This window comes from Cynoglossus semilaevis, chromosome 14 (genome assembly GCF_000523025.1).
Source record: "Cynoglossus semilaevis isolate Cse_v1.0 chromosome 14, Cse_v1.0, whole genome shotgun sequence".
Lineage (NCBI taxonomy): Eukaryota > Metazoa > Chordata > Actinopteri > Pleuronectiformes > Cynoglossidae > Cynoglossus > Cynoglossus semilaevis.
Window position 1 is genome coordinate 3,885,679 of NC_024320.1, and position 24,659 is coordinate 3,910,337.

The 24,659-nt window shown below is 40.4% G+C and overlaps 2 protein-coding genes across 2 annotated transcripts in view; one reads left to right on the forward strand and one right to left on the reverse strand.

Annotated features, from left to right (window-relative positions):
* The window catches only part of LOC112488019 (WD repeat-containing protein 7-like), a 32,415-nt gene extending 13,649 nt beyond the window's left edge, over window positions 1–18,766 (forward strand). The window contains exons 3-10 of the mRNA XM_025061996.1: window positions 2,321–2,507; window positions 7,130–7,247; window positions 7,493–7,642; window positions 8,504–8,586; window positions 8,845–8,944; window positions 15,223–15,327; window positions 16,782–16,979; window positions 17,144–18,766. Coding sequence (XP_024917764.1) covers window positions 2,321–2,507; window positions 7,130–7,247; window positions 7,493–7,642; window positions 8,504–8,586; window positions 8,845–8,944; window positions 15,223–15,327; window positions 16,782–16,979; window positions 17,144–17,176 — 974 coding nt within the window. The 3' untranslated portion in view covers window positions 17,177–18,766. The remainder of the gene's footprint in view (window positions 1–2,320; window positions 2,508–7,129; window positions 7,248–7,492; window positions 7,643–8,503; window positions 8,587–8,844; window positions 8,945–15,222; window positions 15,328–16,781; window positions 16,980–17,143) is intronic.
* Window positions 1–24,659, reverse strand: part of LOC103389163 (threonine synthase-like 2) — a 649,915-nt gene that overhangs the window by 355,419 nt on the left and 269,837 nt on the right. The window lies entirely within an intron of this gene.

Genomic DNA, 24,659 nt, shown 5'->3' on the forward strand with positions numbered 1-24,659 from the left:
ATATATACATATATATGTATATATATATATGTGTATTTATATATATGTGTATATGTGTATATGTATATATATATATATATATATATATATATATATGTTCTCAAAGGTAAATGCATGAATTAAGTAATAGACCATTGATTTTTGTTTCTTGTTTTTATTGATTTTTGTTTAATGACCATTGTTCATGTTGCATGCTACTTGGAATGATATTTTTTTTAGCATTTTTCAAGCTACAAAATAGCTCTTTTAGGTTTCTGCTTTTGTTGATGTGCTGCGTATACAACCAGCAGGAAACCTCCATCCATGATGGATGACAAATTGTCAACATACATGCTGAAATGGTGAATATCCCTACAATTCTCATACATGGAGAGTGTTTCTCCCACATGTGCCTCAGGTCATTAAAAAAATATCCATCTAACGTGAAGCGACTTTTGCAACAAAGAAATCAAAGCCATCAAAAGTGAGCATGTGATGCCGTTGGTTTCCTGTTTTTGTAACCACATTATAACATGTCTAATCTGCGTCACTCTGACAGTCCCACTGTGCAGCACTCAGTTAAAAAAAAAAAAAAAAATCTGCTAAAAGCTCCGGATCTCAGGCAGCCAAGGGTGAGACTTGGTGGGAGGATGAGGTGGGGGCGGGGTGTTATTGAAGGATGGGGGTCATTTTCTGGATGTCTTGATGGTCAGTGCTTCCCCGCAGAGACTGGCTCAAATGTCAGGTCAGTTCTGGACTGACCCCCACACCATCCCTCCATGCTATTGCTTGTAGTCTTTGTGTCTGTGTGTGTGTGCATGTGTGTCTGTGTGTTTGGGTTTCTGCTTTTAATACGTGGCTATTTTGTTCTTCTTGGTATTTGTTCTATGAAGTGAACGATTGTGGCAAAACATTTTCACCTGGCATTTTATGAATAGGTTTTGTTTGTTTACAAATCATAGAAGAGAAATCCCCACAGTGCAGCTACATTATGTGGCTTCACACAGTCATTGCTGGAACTGTTTAATTGTGCACATCTGATAGAACTCATGAGTGAAACCATGAACCGTTAAAAAGGACATTTACAGTGCAGGAACTTGTGCCAGTAACAGAGAGGCATTTAAAACAAACAGGCCTGACTCACAGGTCTGGTTCCAAAGAAAAGTTGGATTGGTTAGTGTAATTTTGTTAGTGTTATTTTCATAACCTCAACAGTACTTTGCTTGTGATGGAAAATCTAGATCTAGAACACAAGGATCAAGTTTGGGAAGAAGTATCATAACATCAGACTTGACGTGATTGTTGTGTAATCCAGGATTATCATTGCTGTGGTACCTAATACGGGGGGTCTTCAACGATTTCTGTTCCTACTCTGCAATGTACCCTGATTTCTGCGTTATGTACTGTATATTAGTACAGTAGTCCCTCGCTGTTTCACGATTCATCTTTTGTGGATTCACGACTTTGCGGGTTTTTGAAAACTGCATATATGAAATATGCTCTAGCTCGGATTTGGATCTGCAAGAGATGTCACAGGAATGGGACGACGATATGGTTCGATCGGTCCAATTTTGCAACAAAATCGACAACGTCGTGACTGCCTACAAGCTACTCTTCGACTGGAAAAAGAGGCAGCGGAAGCAACTGCCGATCACAATGTTTTTGCAGCCACGCAAAAAAGAGCCGCTTCCTGCGACTACTACTACGGATACACCTTCGGAAACCGAGGAAGAGGTGCCCCAAGAAATGGCACCACCCTCTGAAGAGACGCGAAATCAATCATCGGCTGCTCTGTAAAAGTCATCATCACCTTCCTCGTCATCATTTTACTGCGCATAAATATGGTGTCACTTTGCGGAAATTCAGTTCTCGCGGCAGGTCTTGGAACCTATCTACCGTGATAATATAAAGAAGAACAAAAAGTTCCAAAAAAAACTCACCAACAACACAAACAAAAGAAAGTAAATATAGTACAGTCCAATGTACGGTGAATGTAAACAAAGCCATCTTCAGCATATAGTGCCACGTGGCCATACTTTTGACTAATAGAACGAGACTTTCTTAATAAATGTATGGTACATGGCAACGTAACCGAAACGAAACGCCATAGGTTGAGGACGTTCGTACGTATGTAGACCGTGGACCCCCTGTACCAGGGTTTATTTGAATTCACTGCGTCGGGAATTCTGGTGGTGCTAATAACGAGTATGTCAGGTTTACAAATAGTAACTGAAAGATCCAAAATGACCCACACCACGTGTCCTTCTTCAAAAACTTCTAAGGGTTTGCAGTGTGATCTTCTTTTTGATCTGACTTTTTTTTTTTTCTTTACCATTCACAGGTAAGGCCCTGACCTTCCTGCTGCTGCAGCCACCCAGCCCCAAACTCCCCGCTCATAGCACCATCCGCCGCACCGCAATCGATCTGATTGGCCGAGGCTTTACTGTCTGGGAGCCGTATATGGACGTGTCAGCGGTGCTCATGGGACTGCTCGAGCTCTGTGCCGATGCTGAGAAGCAGCTCGCCAAGTGAGTCAACACACACACACACACACACAAGGTTATTGGCAGGAATATACGTTCTGTTTTATATCCTGAAATAGGTCAATTAAAGCTGGGCTCTGTAATTTCTTTTCCTTTTTATTTTATTTGTTGTAATCCTCTTTTCATTCTGACAACCGTCAATAAATAAAAGTGACAGTTGTTTCACACAGACATAAAACAACGTACATACATAAAAAAGGACTTAGCCGGTCAGTTATAAAACTGAAGGTCAGAGTGATGACTCTAGACTGTGGTCAAACACTAGGGGGCGACTCTTACTGAAGACACAGTTTGAATCATTGTCTACGACTTTGTGTTCTTTTGTCTTGCTTCTTTTCGTTTCCTTTTCACAAATAAAGAATGTGCAGACAGGGGGCAGCATCCTTGCTAAAGACAGCACAGTATATCTTCTGTGACCTCTTTAAATGACCAAGGAGGTACATCTTATAATATGTTTTTTCTTCTTCTTTAAATTCTTTAATTTTATACTTTAGGGTATCTTTTCTTTTACCTTTTATGGATACATCTTATAATATGTTTTTATACTTCAGGGTATCTTTTCTTTTACCTTTTATGGTCAAATTGTGAAAATGTATGTAATAGCATGTAAACCTGGCTTTATTTTTTATTGATAAATGTTGTTAGGGTGACAGCTAAGAGTTGGCCAGCTGGTATTTCACATGGGAAAACTATTTGCAGGAGACAGATTTTTTTCTGGGGGTTGGGGTGTTGATATTGGAGAAAATATTGTGGATGCATTGGTAATTATTTTTAATTATTTATTTTTCTGTTTTTTGTTGGTCTTTGCACTCAGATTCCGGACAATAACACACACACACAAGTAAATTCTTAGGCATCGTAGAGCTGACACACTGAGTTATAACAGACGGGCTTTAATCTGATTACAGGACATTATGATGATGTTTGAATGTCTGTGTTGCTCTGACAGAGAAATCTGTACGTGTGTGTTTGTGTATGTGTGTGTGTCTGGTGTAGCTCTACTCGTGTGGACAGTTTTTTCGAGATATACTATTTTTGTGGCAACATTTTTCAGATCCCCACTGTGTGACAGAGGATTTGGTCCAGTGTTTATTTTAGTGTTAGGAGTGAGGATCGAATTAGAGTCAGGGTAAAGACTGAAGTTAGTCCAATATGTATAGTTAAGACTTGAGGAAGGTGCAAGTGTATGTGTGAGAAGTGCTAACTAAACAAGTGTTGTTTATGATATTAGTCATTAGAGGAATTGTTGAAAATAGGAAAATCCAAATTTAAATATAAATAAATGTCATAGGCTTTATTTAAAGGTTGTTTTTGAGAATTTTGAAAGTGAACCAGAAACTACATGTTACCAATTTTAATTTATTGATACTTATTGGCATAATATGACACCATTTTTTAAACCATGAGTAAATGAGTAAAAAAAAATTTAAAAAAAGCTTTTCATGACTTTAGACATTTTCAAATCATGCAGCACATTGATGAAAGGTGTCACAACTTTAATTTTACCTAATAGTTTTCTGCTGTTTTAACAACTCGCATAACTCCCGGGACTGATGTCACCTTATTCGGTGTGGCCACGGTCCACACTGAACTAATCATAATGTCAGTCAACAGTCATGCATCGGCTTAGCCATTAACAAAGCAGCGCTATCAACTTCTCATTTATCTTGTAGCTGGTGTTTGACCACTGACATGGACAGAAGCTGCTGCAGCAGCCGTCACCTTGACTGCAGGAGGCCAAAGGTCAGGGCTTCTCTTTTATGCGCCATCACAATAGGCTGGTGGTTAAAGTCAAGCAGCGTTTTACACAAAGTCACAGGACGGAAGAAGTGAATTTTTTGCCGAGGCGTAAGCACTTGTCAATTAAAATCCAATTGGCCAACATTTAATGATAATTCAGTTTTATTAAAGTCGGCGAATGCTGGTTGAATAAAGATATTTTTTGTTTTGTTCTAAAACATGCTTGAAATTTAAAGAGAACGTTTCAAAACAAATTTAAATTCAAAATTCAAACAATAGCCTTTCAGCCTCACCAACAGCGTAAATAAACATAGCAAACATAACTTTAATAGACCAGGAAATTTAAATTTGATTTAAATTTAATTTGGGATTTTTCAAAAATACTTTTCAAAATCTAGTCCAGAAATAGCTTAAAGTATAGCCCAAATGAAAAAAACTAAATCTTAATACAACCTACACCGATTTTATTGATTGACATTATGTCAGAATATTGTAATCCAAACACAGTGGGAACACTCGGACATATTGATTGACATGAGGAGAACAAAGGTCCCCGACACTTCCACGCAGGCTCAGCGTCAGCTTCCATGTTCGCGTTCAGTCTATGGTGATGTGCGAACCTTCACACATCATGTGACCTGCATCATGTGACCCAGCACCCCCACCTCTGCTGGCGTCAGCCTGTCACTACAACTGTCAGTGTGTGTGTCACATCAAAGCAGCGGCAGCTGTAAACAGTCAGCGTTGTGTTTTTGTGCAGCAGCCACCAGTCACATGACCCGGGCTGTTCCCTCCTCTTCCTCCCCTCCACAAAAATCAATACTTCCAATCCTCGCTGCGTGTGTGCGTGAGAGTCTCACTATTGACTGGATAATGTCAGCGTGATATTGGCTGTGAATGCTGCCGTGTTGCCAGCTTTACACGCCCAGCGTGAGTGTGTGTGTGTGTGTGTTTTCCTGAGGTACTGACACACATTAGCAATAACTTTGACAATGGCATTTTTTTTTTCTGACCCTGTGTCTAAATATACACAATAGCTGGTGTTGCTTTAAAAGCTGCTTTCTTTTCCAGACCACTTTTCACAGAGGAAATCTAAATTTTTTCATACTACAGCACACACAGACCGCTTAACACACACACACACACACTCTGTCGACCGCTGCGTTCATAATTGGCTTCATTTGCCTTCTTTGAGGCTCCAAGTTGAAATGCTTTATTGTTGATTAGTCTTAATGACACAGGCTCATCAAACCAGGCAGCTGTGGGTCGACAACTTCTTCATCCCTGTCGATAAAAAAAAAAAAACGCTGCTTTTTTTAAATGAACTTTGGAACTCCAATGATGGTAATTTACTAATGAACCTGGTTGGAAAGACTGTAAAACATGGTGTTTATTTTAATGTTATTTAATTGTCTTAAGCTGGAAGACAAATGGATCATTTTAGGCAATTTTGTCTTTTACTTCATTAAGAGAGCCTTTCATGTCTGTGTCCGTGTATGTATGTGTGTGTGTGTGTGTCTCCTGTAACCCTAGTCCCTATGCGGCTGATTTCATTACGTCTTCTAAATGTTGGCCGTTAACCTCGCTGCTGCTCGCTACAATTAGCCCCCTCCAGCCCCCGCCCTATATCAGCACGCTGACTCTTTCCAATTACAGCCGCCTCTCTAGATGAAATTAAACATTTCAATATCCCTGATCTATTGCCAATATATTACCAGTATTAATTACAGGATCTGGAGCCGGGATCTGTGGTCCGAGGAGATGAATCCTGCAGCTCTGTTGTCCCCTCACCCATCACTCCTGTTCCCCCGTCCCTCCCTCTATCTTTCTCCCCAGAGTCATTTGTTAACAAGGTGGCCTTGCTCTCTGTCTCTCTTTCTCTCTCTCTCTCTCTCACACACACACACACACACAGAGGTGTTTGGCCAGCTGTTGGGGTGTGTGTGTCTAATTCTTGTTGCATTGTGGGAGTCCATTATGCTGTCGTCTGCTGAATGGCTCCCATTGACTCGGCCTTGACATTATAAGCTGCCCGTTAATCTCTTCACTCCATATATTAGTCAAGCTCCATCTCTCCATCGCACTTTTTTTTTTTTTTTTTTTTACAAGCAAATTTCGACCCAAATCAATTCCAGAAGTGTTTGATTATTGTTATGTCGCTGCCTCTCTAAACTAATCATTGTTGGTAGACAGAAGGGGGAGAGAACGAGGAAAACATATCACAGTTTGGTGGCAGAGGTTTGGGTATTTTACAGTTAAAACACTTTGTGAAATTTGCAATATTTCACAAAAGAATGATAGATTTGAGTGCAGAAAAATGTCTCTACATATAAACATTTAAAAAAAAACAAAAAGTGAAATGAAAATATTTCATAGAAATGAAAGTAGGCTCAATACAACTTTGTCATGTCTGAGACCAATACTGCAACTATGGAGTATCTGTTGATACCAATGTCTGTTTGATAACTTTTTTTCTCCTGCAGCATGTCGTAGGCAGCCGATAGTGTCACCGTCTACAGCATGTCGTGCAAAGTTGAGTTATACCTTTGGGCTTTGGTATCGGATCAGGCAGGCTACATTTTTTGCGATGTTCGCTACAGAAATGTAAACACTAGATCACTGATCGTGAGTATCAGATCGAGCCATCTTTGGTAGAAAATAAAGTTTGAGGCAACTGAATATGAGCCTGGTCCCGGTCGAGCTGGCAATCACACATGGTGTTCTCTAAACAATGAAAAAGTCCTTAAACCAATGTTGAAAATGTCTTCTTCAGGTGCTATTTCTCATATTTCGCTGCTTATGATCCAAAGTGTCGTGTTGCTTTATAACTAACAGTCACATTGTTTTTGCTCTCTCTCTCTCTCAAGCATCACCATGGGCTTACCTCTCAACCCACCGGCTGATTCTGCTCGCTCTGCCCGTCATGCTCTCTCCCTCATCGCCACAGCCAGACCTCCTGCATTCATCACCACGATCGCAAGAGAGGTGAGGCTTAACGGACCCAGCAGGCATCCGGCTGCAGTAATAACGGAATATTTATTGTCGGCCCAGTCCTTAAGGAACAAACTTTATACCATTATCTTATGCTTAACAGATAATTGAACTTTGTTTAGTTTTTTGTTCCAAATGTTGCCCACTTGGTGCAGTAACCATGACGCTCAGATTTGTGTCCTTCCTGGTTCCAGAGTCGACATAAAACAATGTTTTCGCTCCCTTCTCTAAAACCCCAGGTCCATCGTTATAACGCAGCCCAGGCCAACTCTCAGTCCCAGCAGAACGTTCACACCACCACTCTGGCCCGAGCCAAGACGGAGATACTGAGGGTGATCGACATCCTGATCGAGAAGATGCCCGGAGATGTGGTCGACCTGCTGGTTGAGGTGAAGAATGGAAAAAAAAATGAATTCTTTAGAACATGCCTCACTGTGTTATGTCTTTGGACATTATAATCCCATGTTTCCTTAGTACTACAGGGCCCAATCTTAAGCTGCGCTACGCAACGAAATGAACACAGGTCAGAGTAAAAATGTTATAATATATAAAATATTAAATAGCAGTAATAAATATAAATACATTTTTTATTTTTTACTTATACAAAAAAAATACAAAAACAGATATATATATACGTGTATATATGTATATGTATATGTATATATGTATGTATATATATATATATGTATATATGTGTGTATATATATATATATATGTGTATATATATATGTATATATATATATATGTATATATATATGTATATATATATATATATATACACGCACTGGAATTGAATAATTTTGCACATGACTATGAGTATGTTGGAGTAATGAGGGGGTTGTATCACTTTTATTCAGTTTTGATTTTGCCCTCAGCATCACAGGGAGGAAGCCTTTGAAAAACCTCGCAATGCTCAGACAGAAAATGCTGACATTTTCTGTCTGAGTTTTTTGTCATCGTCCCTCAGGTATTATAAAACCATAAAGCACGGCTTTAAGAAAAATGTTATTGAAATAAAGGCAGCCGAGCGGCTCAGAGGGTGTGGGCTAAAAGCTGCACCCCTGTAGTTCCTACACTTTGTCAAATCAACAATGGCTGATGAGCCGTCCTTTTAGTCACTGGTTCCCCTGGTGGAGACACACTTATATTTCCTGTTGTTTGTTCCTGAGGTCAAATTTTACAGAATGTAAAAAAAAAAAACCAACTATTTTCCTACTAAGAAGATTGTGTGTGTGCTGCTGGTTCCTCAGGTGATGGACATCATCATGTACTGTATCGAAGGTTCTCTGGTGAAGAAGAAAGGCCTGCAGGAGTGTTTCCCTGCCATCTGCAGGTAGGTTTTAACACACACACACACACACACACACTGTTTTTGCTTATATGGTCAGTGTGGGTGGAGGCTTTGTGAGGCATAAAGGCTATTTGACCCCTAAGGCTGTGTGTACCCCTGTCAGAAGGTCAAAGGTCAATTCAGGAGTGATAGAAATCAGCCAGGGGGCAACTGTGTCAGACCGTGTGTGAATAATAAGTGTGTGTTTTCAAATCTCCCCTTCTGTGTGTGTGTGTGTGTGTGCGTCCTCCACCTCCGCAGGTTCTATATGGTTGGCTACTGCGACCGCAGTCACCGCATCGCCGTAGGAGCTCGGCAGGGTTCTGTGGCGCTGTACGATGTTCGGACGGGAAAATGTCAGGTGTGTATTTGTTTAGAGCTGGAGGCAGGAGTTCGGATTAGACCTCGTTGCTGTTCCTCCATCAGTCTGTCGTGAAGGCTCTCTGAGTCTGAGCAGGTGACTAATGATGAGGAGCAACAAAATATGAAGGTGAGAGGAAAAACGTAGAAAACAAGGAGAGGAAGAAAAGGAGAAAAGGAGACGATTTCCCAGAAGGAAAGAAGGTATGGTGAAAGAGGACAGACAAAGGGAGGTCTTAGAAGGGAAAAAAAGGAGAAAATGTAGATATCAAGAGAGCCAAACCGAGGGGCAGGGGGAGGAACAGTAGAGGAGAGAAAAAGAGGAGAGAAAACAAATAAATAAGTAAAAGTTTTTTAAGAAGGCAGGGACGAAGGAAGGAGAAGAAGAAAATCGAGAGAGGACACAAACGAAAGGCTGAAATGACAGGGATCTACGACAGAAAGACGATAAATAAAAGGCACGTGGGAGAGAAGGAGGTGGGGAAGAATGGATGGAGGAATAAAGAGGATGGAAAAAGATGAGTGGATAAAAAAGATGGGGAAAAAAGGGGAGGCAGAAAGAGGATAAAAAAAAGCTGAATGGACAAAAAAAAAGGAAACATTTAGGGAAGAGGTTTTAAGATTCATGGAAACAGTATAAAAGACAAAAGGAGGAGAAGGAGAAGAAGGGAGGGAAAGGAGGGAGTTGGAAATACCAAAGAGGGGAGAAGAGAGACGGAGGAGTAATTACTTTCCCCCCGTAGCTGATTAATGGTGAAGTGATGAAGCTCTTAACTATGTTTTTGTCTTTGCACATGTTATGGCTTGGTCATGTGATGGTGAGTGTGTGTGTTTGTGTGTGTGTACGTACGTATGTATACAGTGGGTGTGTGTATTAGTAATTTGCCGTGTATTGATTTGCAGTAACCCGAGCAGTGTAGGCTGCAGGAGGAGGTCATTTATATCTGATAACAGCACTGGCCCGTTCACCCAACATCCAGAGTGTGTGTGCGAGTGTGTGTGTGTGTGTGTGAGTGTGTTTGACACACAGGCTAAAGACAGAAGAAGCCTTTCCTTTATGTTTTATTTGCAGTAATTAACATTTGATATATAATGTTTTTGCAGGGAACGGTGTGTTTGTGTGATTCTATGTGTGTGTGTCCATGTGTGTGTATAACCATTCAGACCAACCCTGTTCCACGGTGAGGTAGAGCCATCGTGTTTATTAATAGAACAGTTTAACATCTGTTAGCTTTTATGAGTTTGGGTTCTTCCTATTGATTCCGTTTGTCAGTGTATCTCCCACTTTCTGCAGAACTGCTCCCCTCAGCTGATTCCCTGGCTAATGTTAGCATTATGGCTACGTTCACTAAATACAAATCTAATCTGGACATGTGATAAACACATACTGTTGTAGTCTATGCCTAACAAGACTGTACAGTATGTGCAAACACAGCACTTTCACGTATCTGGTTGTGTGACACAAATGTGTTTAAAAAAAAAAACAAACAAAAAAAAACAATAAGTACAGGTTTAACCTCGGAACTGAACTTCAGTTCAACTTTTCCAGAAAATCGATTCCTGCAGGATACAACTAAAAACGTAGGCACATTGGGTAATTTACCGTCACGGTCTTTGGTCTACACAACCCTTTTCAACGTGTTTAAACAAACTACACACACATAATATCTCTGTCTTTTTGCTTTCCCTCCATAGCCAGCCTGTATGTTATAAATACAGTTTCAATTATTATAACTATAATTATTATACTATGATTATACTATATATATATATATATATATATATATATACACACACATATATAACAAGTTTCTACTTGGTGTATTCTGGAGTATAAAAACAAATTCTACAAAACAAGTCTTGGACCAAAATTTGTAGTTTATGAACAACCTTTTTAGGAAACTATTACTACAAATGAATTGTTCTTTCAATATGCTTATCCTTCTAATTGCTTTTACAACAGGATTATCCAGGTTTGGTTCACTTCCACACCGATCAAACTGTCTGTAGAACTCCATATTGTTACAGTTGCTCATATGTGGCAGGAGAGAGTCAAGGAAGCCCAAAATACATTGCACTTTAGGTCCTTTTCTCTGTTTGGTTCACTGGGTAGATTCACTGCATTTTCCAGTGTGAGTGAAATGCTCCGAGGTTTACCTTTAAGTAATCCAGGACACAGATTTTCGGGGCAGACCAGGGTTTGCTTGTTTGGTCCTCAACGGAGTTTGAAGGAGCTTTCACAGTTACCTAAATGAACCAGACTTCATCATTAAAGTGAACCAATCGGCTGCTATGAACGATCCACGTGAAAGGTCACTAAATTATTAGGTCTTTGTAGAATTAGAATTTCCAGTTGGGAAGTTTAGGGAGTCGAAGCTGGTGACGTCAGCCGCAGCAGATGGCTGTTGGTTTTGATAGAGTCGGAGTAAGTGGAGAGAACAGTCATCATCCTGATTTACAGTTTATAACTGTGAAACTGATCCACATCAAACCTACTCTCTGTAATTCCCTCTATTAGATATGTATTGATCAGTGATCGACTGGAAAACAGACACGTGCCGTGCGGTCTCCTCCTCCTGGTCGGGCTGCTGCTCTTTGTCTTCCAGCCTTGTCTCTATTCATTAGGGCTTGATATCATTGTTTTTTGGCCGCTGTTTATAATCAACTGACATTAGTTTGTTCAAACTTCAACCAGATGATTACATTTGAGGATTCTTTTTATTGATAAAAACCTAGTAGTGTAGATGTGAAAGTAAAGTAAAGTCACATTTTGAAACCAACGTATGGAGACATTTTGAAGTTTTATTGAATGACTCTACTTTCTGGCAAAAAAAAAATGAAATGATGTGTTGACAGGTTTTTTAGCAGACAAGGTTTGAGTGAAGAGAGTAAGGACATGACCTGAGAGTTTTGGCCATATAAACCGTGTGTGTGTGTGTGTGTGTGTCTGTCCAACTGTAGCTAGCTTGTCCCTGCATGACCATCTGCCACAGCTTTGATCAGCCTTGGTGAACACTCCTTTGTCAGCTGCATCACTGCCTGTGTGTGTGTGTGTGTGTGTGCGTGTGTGTGTCCAGCTGCTGGCTCTGCTTCTTTAACAGACTCCACCGAGTCCACTAATTGAACACAAAGAAACAATCTGAATGATCTTTCTCTTTATCTCTCTCTGCGTCTGCATCTGTTTCCACTGAAACCGGAGGAATCGCTCTGTCACCGGAGGTGTAGCCTCTCCTCGGGGGGGGCTTCGTGCACCTCCCACTCAGCATCCCATAAAAGGCTGAGCAAATGGCACGCTCACCTGTCAGCCTTAATTTATTAGCTCTTTAGAGTTTATTTACAGATTTATCTCACCTTTTTCTCGGCCCTTTTCGATGCGTTTGTGTTGCTCGATAAACCGCTCTAAATCACAGCACGCGGGAGTTAAACGGGAGGCCAGCCAGTGTCTCCTCTGTGGGTCAGTTACAGTGTGTTATTAATTAGCTTTTGCATTTAAAGTTATAGGTTTGGATTTAATTAAAAAAAAAGTTGGCAGATGGCCTAACAGAAAATTTTGGTACTGATTCCAAACACTTTTGTTTGATGTAATATTTTTGAGATATCATAGACTTTATCTGGTGTTGAATTAATTCATAAAACCTCCCTTGTGTGGTCTACAAAATATAATTAGTCTTCCATTGTCAACATGACATTCTAAGGAATTATCCTTGGTGGCAGCAGATGGCTATGAAAAGTAAAATAAGAAAGAGCTGCTGAGCAGCAGAAAAATGAAGAACAATGTGTCTTTCTTCAATTCCTGCAGGTGCATCAGTGTTTAGTTCAACTAAACAGGAACAGATTTCTCACTGGCAAAGTGAATTGTGAATACGTTGAAACTAAAAGATTATTTTCATTCTTGACATACTTTTTTTATTTTATTTGTTGGACTATGGGATTTTTCAAATCTAAAATATGTGTTGGTAAACACTGCTCTAAGCAAACGTTAATAATCACCAACACCACCTCACTACTTCACATGTACTCACAAGATATTTTTCTACGGCACATATTTTAGTTTTAGAAATTCCCATGCCTTAACAAAAAAAGGTACATGTTATGACATAAAAAAAATCTTTTAGTTTCAATGGAAAAATACGAATCTATGTTTCTCACTTGGAAAAGTAAATTGTAGCTTTGTATTTTTGTGTTGTTGGCAGATGACTATTGAAAAGTAAATTGTACCTTTGTATTTTTGTGTTGTTGGCAGATGGCCTAACAGAACATTTTGGTACCGATTCCAAACACTTTGTTTGATGTAATATTTTTGAGATATCGTAGACTTTATCTGGTGTTGAACTAATTCATAAAACCTCCCCTTGTGTTGTTAGAATCTGTCATTTTTCAGTGCCATTGAGTCACAGTGACCGGTCATTTTAATGTCTTGAATACAGAAAGGCCCAGGTCACATGATCAAGTTCAACACTAACAGTTGATATTTTGAATTTTTTTTAGCCTTTTGCAATCAACACATCAAATACTGAACACACTGTGGACCAGGGTTTATGAAAGTGTCAGTCATTGTGGTAATGGAAGTAAAATTGGGATGACGCGCTTACACACACACACACACGTGCACACAAACACACAAAAACGAACACACGGTGCAGTCCCCGGGCGTCAGGTGTAGTGAAGTACAGAGTTCTGTAAATGGTTTCAGTGTGCTCCACTGCTCTCTGATAGGCTGATTGATTTGGTAGGCAGTCCACCATGACACACTCTCTCTCACTCGTACACACATACACACACACACAAAGCTTCATGATGACAAACATCAAAGTATCTTTTATTTTTACGTTAAACCTTTTTTCCCTCTCACATTTGTTCACACTTGTTGTTGTTTTTTTCATCTATGTATTTTTTGTGATTTTTATAACACATTTTGTTTGTATGTCTGATCCTCTCCTTACGTCCCTGCCCAGGCTGACAGTCGGACGTTTGCGTGATTTGAACCTTGTGTACGACAGTATCCTAACGCTGTATGATTGTTGTATTAATTTACTATTTCATAAAGACGAACTTCTCCCTCCTAAAAACGCCTTCAAGAGACCTTAAAAAGTCAAATCAGACACTGTGTAGTTATGTGTGTGTGTGTAGCTGATGATGTTTGACAACAAAAGTGCTTTTAGACATGACGTGTGTGTCAAAGGACCCTCGGTCTCAGAGCTGATGAATGTCTGCGTCTACTCTGTATGCTGTGATTGTCCTGTTCCAAACAGACGCTGTCACCACCGTGATGTGATGGTCAGAAGAAATTACCTGGGCAAGGGGGGAGGGAGGGTGTAAGTGTGTGTGTATGTGTGTGTGAGAAAGAGAGAGAGAGCGTGAGACAGAGGTGAATAAGTCAAAATGAACGGATTCATTAGAAGGTGACGGGCAGCCTTTCTCAGTCAACACCACAGGAATCTAATATTATTTTCACCAGCAGGGGGAGGGAGGGAACCAAATATTATAAAATGAGATTTTTATTTAATTTTGTTATCCCCCCCCCCAGCTTTAATCGCTGCAGATGTGTTATTATTTCACTATGTGAGCGCTGAAGGCGATGTGTCTTAATCCGATCTGGAGGTGAGAGAGTGTAAACCCAGTCACAGCCAGAGGCGGCAGCGGGTGGGGGAGGGGCTAAGTGTGCGTGTATTTGTGTGCGTGTGTGTGTGTCGGGAGGGGAGTGTTTTCGGGAGGGCATTTATTGCCTTGCACGTCCTGCATCTGCTGGGACGCTTGATTGCGTTACACGCGGCACGGCATGGCTTGATTCCGTCCCCTGAGTTCTGGAGGCGAGCGACAGCATATGTTGGACTAAAAGCTGCCTCCCGGTCTGATGGAATTATCTGTAGGGAGCCAAACAACTTAGGGTTAGGGTAAATGTGACCAGGAGAAAAAAAAAGAGAGAAAAAAAAAAACAGACAAAATTTTAGCTTTTCAGAAAGATTATTATTATTTTGCTAAGAGTCTGAAAAACTACAGAAAAAACCCGTCGTCATGATTCCTTAAACCTGTCTTAGGGCATATTAGGGAATATAGGAAAGTAAAAGGAAGGGAAGGAAAGTCTAAGATTCTCAAACTCAAAATAATGCCCTAAATTTACGGTATTTTTGTTTTTAATAAATAAAATACATTTTGATTCTTTTTTATTGTGTGGAAAAAAATGTGTTATTTCGTGATCAGCGATTTTTTTTTTCCCCCCTCATCCTTAACGTTTTCTCTCCGTCCTTCTCACCCTCAATCTCTCTGTTTTCACTCCAGAACATCCACGGTCACAAAGGTCCCATCACCGCCGTGTCGTTTGCCCCTGACGGTCGTTACCTGGCCACGTACTCCAACGCTGACAGTCACATCTCCTTCTGGCAGGTAAAAAAAATGGAAACTGAACTGCTGCTGTTGGTTTAATATCATTAAGTACACGTGGCCTACGATGGTGTGGGAACCGGGGATGGCTCGATCCGTTAATCAGGATCGATATCTGTGTGATATTTGTCAAGATTTTCAGGATCGAACCTTGAATCCAATACTGCACATCCAAGTCCAAATGCTCAACTCATCTTTGTGCAACATGTCGTGGACACGAACACAGCTTGTGGCATGCTAGAAATGAGAATGAGGTATAGGATTGATATCGATATCAACAGATACTTCATGTTGCAGTATTGCTACTGGACATGAAAACGCAGCATCGAGCTCATCCCTAGTGGAAACAAATCACTAGAATCACAGTCAGTCTGTTCCTGCAGCACATTTAAATCCAATTCATTATTTCAGAGTCACTACTGTAGACTTTTCGTTTGTTCTTGCCACTGACGCCTGACGATTTCCTTTTCAACAATGCGCCTTTTCCGTAAGTGTTCATTCACATGTAAAGTTTGGTCCTGGTCTGTGATCGGACAGAAATAACAACAGACTCTCATCGGTGATTTATTTTGATGCACAGACAGACGTGAGCTTCTTCCGAGAACTGTTATTTTAAATGAAAGGTCTTCACGACCTCTGACACCGCTGTCTGCGCATTGACACACACACACACACATACACACACTAATGGCATTACTGTAAGCATAAACCACTGTGAGCACGCCGGCAAGACGGCTGCTGTGGTAATGAGCTGGCAGACGTTGTGTCTGGTGTGTGTGTCTGGTGTGTGTGTGTGTGTGTTTGTGCGTTTGTGAGGGAGAGGCAGTCGTCCCAGGAAATGATACTCGTGCTGTGCTCCTCCTACGGTACATGCACATATACAGTCAGACCTGTGTCCAGTTTCAGTCGGTGTCTTCGTCACAGCGCCAGAAAAGCTAAAACATCTGGGATTCTGAACATCGTGAAATCGAATCCGCATCAGGAGCGAAGACCATTAAAAAAATATATAAAAAAAATAATAAAACTGTCAAATTTATTTTCACTGCTTCTGCTTCTTTACTCACCAAAGTCTGTAAGGGGAAAAAAAGTGATTTCAGTGTGCAAGGACACAGCTGGTCTACTGCTGCCTCCTGTGGTGTATTTGTGTCACTGCTGGTTAATTTTAAAGAAAGATTTCAAACAAAGAAATTCACAAAAAGAGATTTTAATTAATGAAATAATTCAGGAATGAATGAAGAAAATCTCTGATGTAAAATTGCTAATTTTTTTCTGTAAACATTGGTAAAAGATGGGGTTTGCATGTTTGGTACTTTTGCGAAACTCATTTTTAAAACCACTGCTGTTAGACACTGAAAAGTTAAAGAACAAAAAAACGTTTTTTTTCATTCATGTTAAATTTGTCGGACTGTTAGAATCAGACGATCTCAGGTGAATCTGTCTCCTCCGTCTTTCCCCAGATGAACACCAGTCTTCTGGGCAGCATCGGGATGCTTAACTCCGCCCCTCAGCTGCGCTGCATGAAGACATACCAGGTTCCTCTGGTGCAGCCAGCGTCTCCGGGCTCCCAGAACCACCTGAAGCTGGCCCGCCTCATCTGGACGTCCAACCGCAACGTCATCCTGATGGCTCACGATGGCAAAGAGCATCGTTTCATGGTCTAACGTGGTCTCAGAATTGTCTCTCCAGAACAAAATAGTCCTCTTGTGTCTCATTGGACGATTGTTAGAATCTTAACCAATTGACGTTGTGACTCTGCAGTGATGTGTTTTAGTTTTGCACATTTTCACTATCGTTATTCCCTTTTCCCTTGTTGCTGCAGCTGGTTACCAACACCCTACAGACAATGTTGTGAAGCCAAGAGATCTGCAATCAGAAGAAAAGGTTGTTTTGACACCAAATCAGGGCGAGTGCTAGACGAACCGGCGTTGCTTCATAAGGTCAGCAGGTTAAGAGCACCTAGGGACAGATGGAGTCATTTCTGAAGTTCTGCTAAAATCAACTAAGAACTGATCATCTGCCCAAAAAGCCTGTCTTTAAAAACTAAACCTCCCCATCATGTTCAAACTTCTGCTAAACGTCTTTGTTACACTAACTGGTTTGACATATCTAGTTTGACTCTCGTCAGTCGGATTCCCGTCTACAACATTTTGGGCTGATTGTGTTCACCTAATAATTTCTCAAACTTAGACCAGCTCAGCAGCAGTTGATCTGGTCGGGTTTTTACTACAGACACCGTGCATGATCAAACCCCATCCATATACAAGAAGCTGGATTCAGACTCATAACTTTCAAGGTAGAAAACAAGTACCATATCCACTGAGTACCAGGTATACGTAGGTATAGCATTAAAGTATTTTAGATATCCTGTGATAGTTGTGTACTTTGCTGCTAAGCTAGTTATTGTTACCCAGTTGACAGATTTAACACGAGAACAATGTAGCGCTTAGTCAACATCTAAAGCAACCAGGGTGAGTTTACGCAACAACTTGTAAGGCTAGCTCAGCAACTCACGATTGAACACTTGAGAATTTTTTTCCGAACCTTGACCATTTAGGCATCAAATTTCAAGTTAGATTTCCAGGCAATTAATGTATTTGCTCTACAAGTCGTGTATTTAACGGTAATTCCGAAGTATTCCAGATTGTGTAAAATCTTTTTTTTTTTTTTGTTCTGGACCTGGCCTGCGCGGTTATGTTATGGACCAAATGTTTTTTGTCGATCGTGTCTTGCAAAATCACCTAAACTGATATCTTGGTGAGACACATTTTCGTTCGAACATGCTATAATGAACTAGAGAATATCATCATGCCTTGGGAAGATTCAGGCGCCCCCTGGTGGTTGTACGATCAGGTACATTTCCTCCAATCGTTATTTTTCCTGATCATGAAAATTCAAGACAAATCACCATATTGTGAAGGATGTTTTTTTTTAAATAAGGCTGTGATAAAATAGTACTTTGTCTGATCCCTGGTCAGAAGTGCGGCATCAGGCATTTTATCTAACATCAATCTGAAGCTGAAGAGGAGACTTGCTTAGTTACAAATGTGTTTGAAAGTGGATTTCTCTTCTTTTTTTTTTTTTTTTTCTGCGGAGTGCTGCCATCGTAGCAGCTTGGTGATTTATTATTTTCTGCTCCTTCGGTTTACATATTTGGGAGTTAAGAGAAAGAATCCAAATGATTTAAGTTTGAATCAGTCGTTGTAGTGTTTCCTTCTCCTGTCGAGCAACAAATCTAATGAATGCATCTTGTTTTTTTTAGTTTTCATTTAAACGTTAAATCAGAGGCGGACTCTCAAGTCAGGAGGATTCTCAGCATTATTTTTAATCAGGAGTTCCACGATGATATCACCAATCCTTGCACTGTAAAACTTTAATTATTTTTTTTAAAATCATGAATTCATATAATTTACATGTAGAAAAATAGGAGAATTCAGATGAATGGCATCTGTTTTAAGCTGTTTTTTTTATCATGAATCAAACTGATACAAATAGGTAGTCTTATGAATAGTCTTCGAAATCTTTCCTCTCCTCTCCTCTCCTCTTTCCTCCCCGCCTGCACCTCCTCACACACCTGTAAACCACAGCGTGTCAAAGCTTTTCACAGGTTCTTCTCCTGTAAACCTGTTTTTCTTCACACCGTTAAAGTTGTGATTTCACCTTCTTAACCCCCCCCCCCCCCCCCCCCCCCCCCCGCTTTGGCGGGTGGGGGGAAGGATTCTTTCTGACGTCATCTCTGGGGAGAAGAATGGTGAGAAGAGTGAGAAAAAGGGGATTCAGACAGATTTTTAGATCTTTATTTAAACTCTGTCCTCCATTTTCCATCCTGTTTTCTTTTTTTCTTCTGGTATCCTTTGAAGCAGCCTCACCGTCACAGCAGCTAGAAATTCAAAAAATGTAAAAATTAAAAAGCAAGAAGAAACAAATTGGTGGTAAATCACAACATGAAAACAAATTCGGATGTACAAGAAAACAGGAAATAATTAAATTACAAAATTAAATCTACTATGTTATTAATATGCCACTATTTATTTGTAGTTTTTTCACCTTTTAATATAAATGAAAACAGAAACCAGGAAAAACAGTCCAAAATGAATTTAAACAAAGAATTTTTTTTAATTAATCCAATAATTTTTTTCCAATATTAGTTTATTTAAGCATCCGTAGTTTGATTTTAGGAACCAAATCACTTGTCTCTCTATTCTCACACGTGATGTAATTATTCAGCTTTCTTAATTTAAATTAGTCTTTGATGTGACAATGAAATTAAATATTTATTGTATAGAAACACAGTGAAGATATTTAAGAGTGTGTGCGTGCGTGCGTGTGTGTATATGTGTGTGTGTGTGTTGTAGTGCATGTATCGCAGCTTCTCGGTGTAACAGCAGTTGAAATTGATCGTGCGTCACATAACGTGAGATTGTGTTACAGTTGATGTTGTTGTGTTTGTTGTTGTTGTTGTGTCCAATAAAAACTACCACAATAAAAGGTGTGGTGTCAGACGTCGCTCTTCTCCTGACCTTTGACGTCTTCCACACGACAACAAGCATCACTGACCAGACGTAGGAGGATTACCCAGAATGCAGTTTGGGGTAATGTCAGTTATGTTATTATTATTCATCACTAATATTGAAATAGTTGTATTAACTTGTAAATAATGTACTATTGTTACTAATACTAACTAATATACTCTTTACAGGTGTTCTTGTGTTGTTGGATCAACGATGTCATCGCATTCTCTACAGGTGTTGTTGGATCAACGATGTCATCGCAGGCCAAGAAACCATTAAGTCCAAGTCCAGGTCTCTGAGGAAAGGTTCCAGTCGAGTCCAGGACGTCGTCTCGGATTCAAAGCCACAGACGGATGATGTCTGTTCAAGTCTGAGTCGAAGGGTTTGATCCAAGTCACTGAAGGTCAGAGGTCATGTTCTCAGGGTTCTGGTCCCTGAGTCAGTATAAAACGATGAGAAAGAGACAGAACTTCTCGTTACCGACTTCTCCTTTTTCTTCCATCACTTCCGTCTTCCTTCTCAGATTGTTCCTGCTGTTCTCATTTCTTTTTTGCTTGTTTGTTTTCACAACTCAACATTTTTACAGTAAAATCGATCACTCTGTCCTACTTTAGTTTTTATTGTAAACTCCCTCCCCCTGTGCGTGTTTTTTTTTTTTTTTTTTTGAAGTTTCCCGTTTTTCTGTCTTATTGATGTTCTTAACATTTCCTGCGCTTCGGCGGTGAAGGATTGTTTGGATGTTTTTCTTCAGATTCAGAAAGATTATCATAAGATCTGCTTCTTTTTTTCATGATCAATAGCAGTTCAGTTTGGTGGGAAAGAGAAAAGTTGGAGTGTTTCATCAGAAAACCAACATTTAGGATTTGACTGAGTTTGATTGTTGTGTCTTTAATGACCATGAGGTTGAACTGTCACTCAAAGGAGACGGTTGACACCTGAGCAATCAAATGGTAATAACTGATAATGATTCATCCATCCACCTGTCCATCCTTACATCCAACCATACTATATAATATCATCCATCCGTCAGTCTACTCATCCATCCATTCATTCTACCATCCATTCTTATATCAATTCATCCAACCTTTCATCCATCTAATTTATTTATCCACTCATCCGTCAATCACTCATCCATTCATCCTGACATCCATACCTTTATTAATCCATCCAAGTGGCCTTACAGCCATCCACCGTTACACCCATCCTTACATCCATCCATCTCTCCATCCTTACATCCATCTCCCAATTAATCTTTACATACATTCATCCACCTATTTATCCTTATAGGCATCCATCTCGCCATTCTTACATCCATCGTCCATTCTTACATCCATCCATTTTTACATCCATCCGTCGATCTCTCCATTATTACATCCATCCACCCATCCTTACGTCATTCAACCATTCTTACATCCATCCATCCATTCTTACATCCATTCATCCATCCATCCATACATCCATTCATCCATCCATCCATACATCCATTCATCCATCCATCCATACATCCATTCATCCATCCATCCATACATCCATTCATCCATCCATCCATCCATCTCTCCATCCATACATCCATCCATCCATTCTTCCATCCATCCGTCCATCCTTACATCCATCTACCAATTAATCTTTACATACATTCATCCACCTATTTATCCTTATAGCCATTCTTACATCCATCCTTACGTCCATCTGTCCTTCCGTAAGTCCATTCATCTCTCCATCCTTATGTCCATCCATCCATCCATCCATCCATTTTTACATCCATCAGTCGATCTCTCCATTATTACATCCATCCGTCCATCCTTACGTCATCCAACCATCCTTACATCCATCCATCCATCCTTACATCCATCATCTCTCTGTTCCTACATCCATCCATCCTTACATCCATCCATCCATCCATTGTTGTTGGTTTATTTTTCACAAACCTCCTGTTGTTTCAAACTAAACCATAACTTTATATATTTGTCTGACACACACACACACACACACACACACCATCAGTTGTGTGTGTGTGTGTGTAGGCTGTTAAGTTTTCTGACAGCAATCCCTCCCTAAATGTTACAAACTCAAGCATTAACCAGTCTTAATCTTCAGTCTTTACTCCAGACTCACTCTCCTCAGAGCTGATTATTAAAACTTCAGCTCACTCTCACCTCCTTATCTCTACAAACTGTTTTAAACTCTGCACTTATGGTGTGTGTGTGCGTATGTGTGTGTGTGTGTGCGAGCCTCAGCCTCCTGTCAGCAGCAGCTCATCTCAACATCACAGCTTCAACCTGCTAAGTTCCTCTAATCCTCACCAAGTATCTGTGCATACTTAAACGTGGGACACAGGATTAAAGAGCAGATACGGAGCAGAAGTCGATGTTAAAGCTGAGAGAAGAGGAGATCAAAACCAGGACTATGTGTGTTTAGCTCTGACACCGCTGACTCTTAAGTTCGAGCGGGGGAGGAGGAGGTTGGATGAGTTAAAAGCAGAGCCGCTGTGTTCCTGCTCAGCTGGAGATAAAAAAGCGTCGGCGTGAAGCAGAGTTCTCCCTCACCTCCCTCTGCTCTGCTCCCTCAGGTGGGCTTTAGAAAACCCACCGAGTAATGGAGACATGAGGAGATGAAGATCTGAGCTCAGGTTAAGCAGCCTTTTTTTTTTTTTCAATCCACCTCCGAGGTTGAAGGCCTGGAGCAGCTCTCTCCTTATTAAACCTGTGGGCAGTGTGTGAGGAGGTGAGTGTCAGAGTAATGTTCTTCCTAACTGTGAGCATCAGGTGAGAAGAAAACCAAGCGTCTTCTCTTTGAATCTTTAAAGAACGTGCTGTGACCACAGACTGGACTCTTAAACAGAAGTCTCTGTCTCCTCTGTCTCTTTCCAGGTATCAGGTTCACCTGGTTTCAAGGTTCAGTTGTTGCTGCACCAGATCATCGGCCTCCACCTCACTGTCTCCTGTTTCCTCCACCAACCGCTATCTCCACGTCCTCCTTCAGTAAATCCACCAATCTCATCTCCTTCACTTCTTCATCTCCATCTCCATGATCTGTTTCCAGGTCATGTTCTAACCATCTCTCCTCAGTCCCTTTTTCTTCTTCTCCTCTTATCCTGCTCTGCTTCTTCTCTTCTTCTCTTCTCTCAGTCTTTATCTACAAACAATTGACTTTTCTTCTCCTCTTTCTTCGGCTTCTTCTCCACCTCCTCACTCTCTTTATACTCCCTATCTTTCTTGCCCTTGTTCTTCTTCTCCTCTTCTCTGCTCTGCTTCTTCTCTTCTTCTCTTCCTGGTCCTGGTCCTCTTCCTCCTTTGTTTTTACCCAACATTTCTACATTTTCTACTTCCTCTGCTTCTTATTCCTCTCTTCCTCATCATCTTTCTATTCCTCCTCTTCTTCCCTTGTCCTCCTAACATTGTTGTTCCTCTTCTTGTCCTTCTCTTTCTTCTCTTCTTTCCTTCTTCTTCCTTCTTCTTCTCACCAATTTTTATGTTGTTGTTCTTCCAATTTCTTAAAGTGAACTTCCTGTGAAACTTAGAGCCAAAGTTAATACAGTAATACCTCGAGATACGAACGTCCCAACATGCGAGTATTTCGAGATGCGAGCAAAGATTTGAGAGACGACCTCAAACCGAGTTTACAGACGCCAACACTAGGTGGCCGAGCACTCGGAGCAGCCCACGCCGCTTCACTCGTTCACTTCACTTCTGTACACATCTCCCGCGAGTCTACCGTATTGTGTTTGCGTTATCTACATGATTTTCTCTCTATTTTGTGCATTATTTTTCATAATAGTGATGAGTCCTCAGAGAGTGAGTGGTAAGGATGGTGGTGAGAAGAAGAAACACATGATGATCATGGGAATATAGCACGAAATTGATAATTATGAGCGTGTTGCCCGCTAAAGAAAGGATACAAATTGAAAAAAGTAAAAAATATGTAAGTTAAGTTAATTCTAAGCTTATGTAAGTTACATAGTCTACGTGTAAGGTACAGTACAAAAAAGTGTCTACGTACGGGGCAACTCTCTTCCTCCCTCCTCCTCCTCCTCCTCCATTAGCCTCTACTGTATCGCCTGACTCAAAGGTAAGAACTCATAATTAAAACCACATTTTATTTTATATCACAGGAATCCTTATATACTATATATTTTGTGTGTGTGTATATCTCTATAGCAATTAAAAATATGTTTTTTCCATTGTTATTTGCACTAATAGTGGAGTTTTTTAGAGGGACGGAACGGATTAATTTTTTTTCTGTTATTTCTTATTGGAAAACATGATTCGAGATCCCAGCACCTCGAGTTACGAGCTCGGACCTGGAACGGATTATGCTGGTATCTCAAAGTTCCATTTTATCAGAGTGTTGTAACCAATGACCATAACATCAATAATTCTAACTTTATATAAAACAGCATTTCTTTAATAATCTTCACAGTAACACAGAAGTTTAGACGTGACGTCCGGAGCTGCTGCCGACCGTCCAGACTCAGATGACTTGTCACTCGTCTCTGTCGACTAGGTGTGAGCTCTAACGTGATGTCCTGGACTGGTGACTCACACCTGTCTATTTCCTGTCCTGAACCTTTAGGCCGTCAGAAAGGCCAGCCTCCTGTCCTTCAGTCATAGCCTCTGTCTCCAAACCAAACCAAACTTTTCCTGGTTATTTCTGGGTCAGGTTTCAGCAGCGTTCTGACCTTCACATCTCTGATCTTCCTTTTTTTTTCCTCTCTCTTCCACGGTTGATCAGAACCAGCAGCTTAAAAACAGAAAACCCACTCTCTAATGTTACATATTGATTGATAATTACTTATGCAGCAAATTAAGGTCGTGTTTCTTTCCCTCC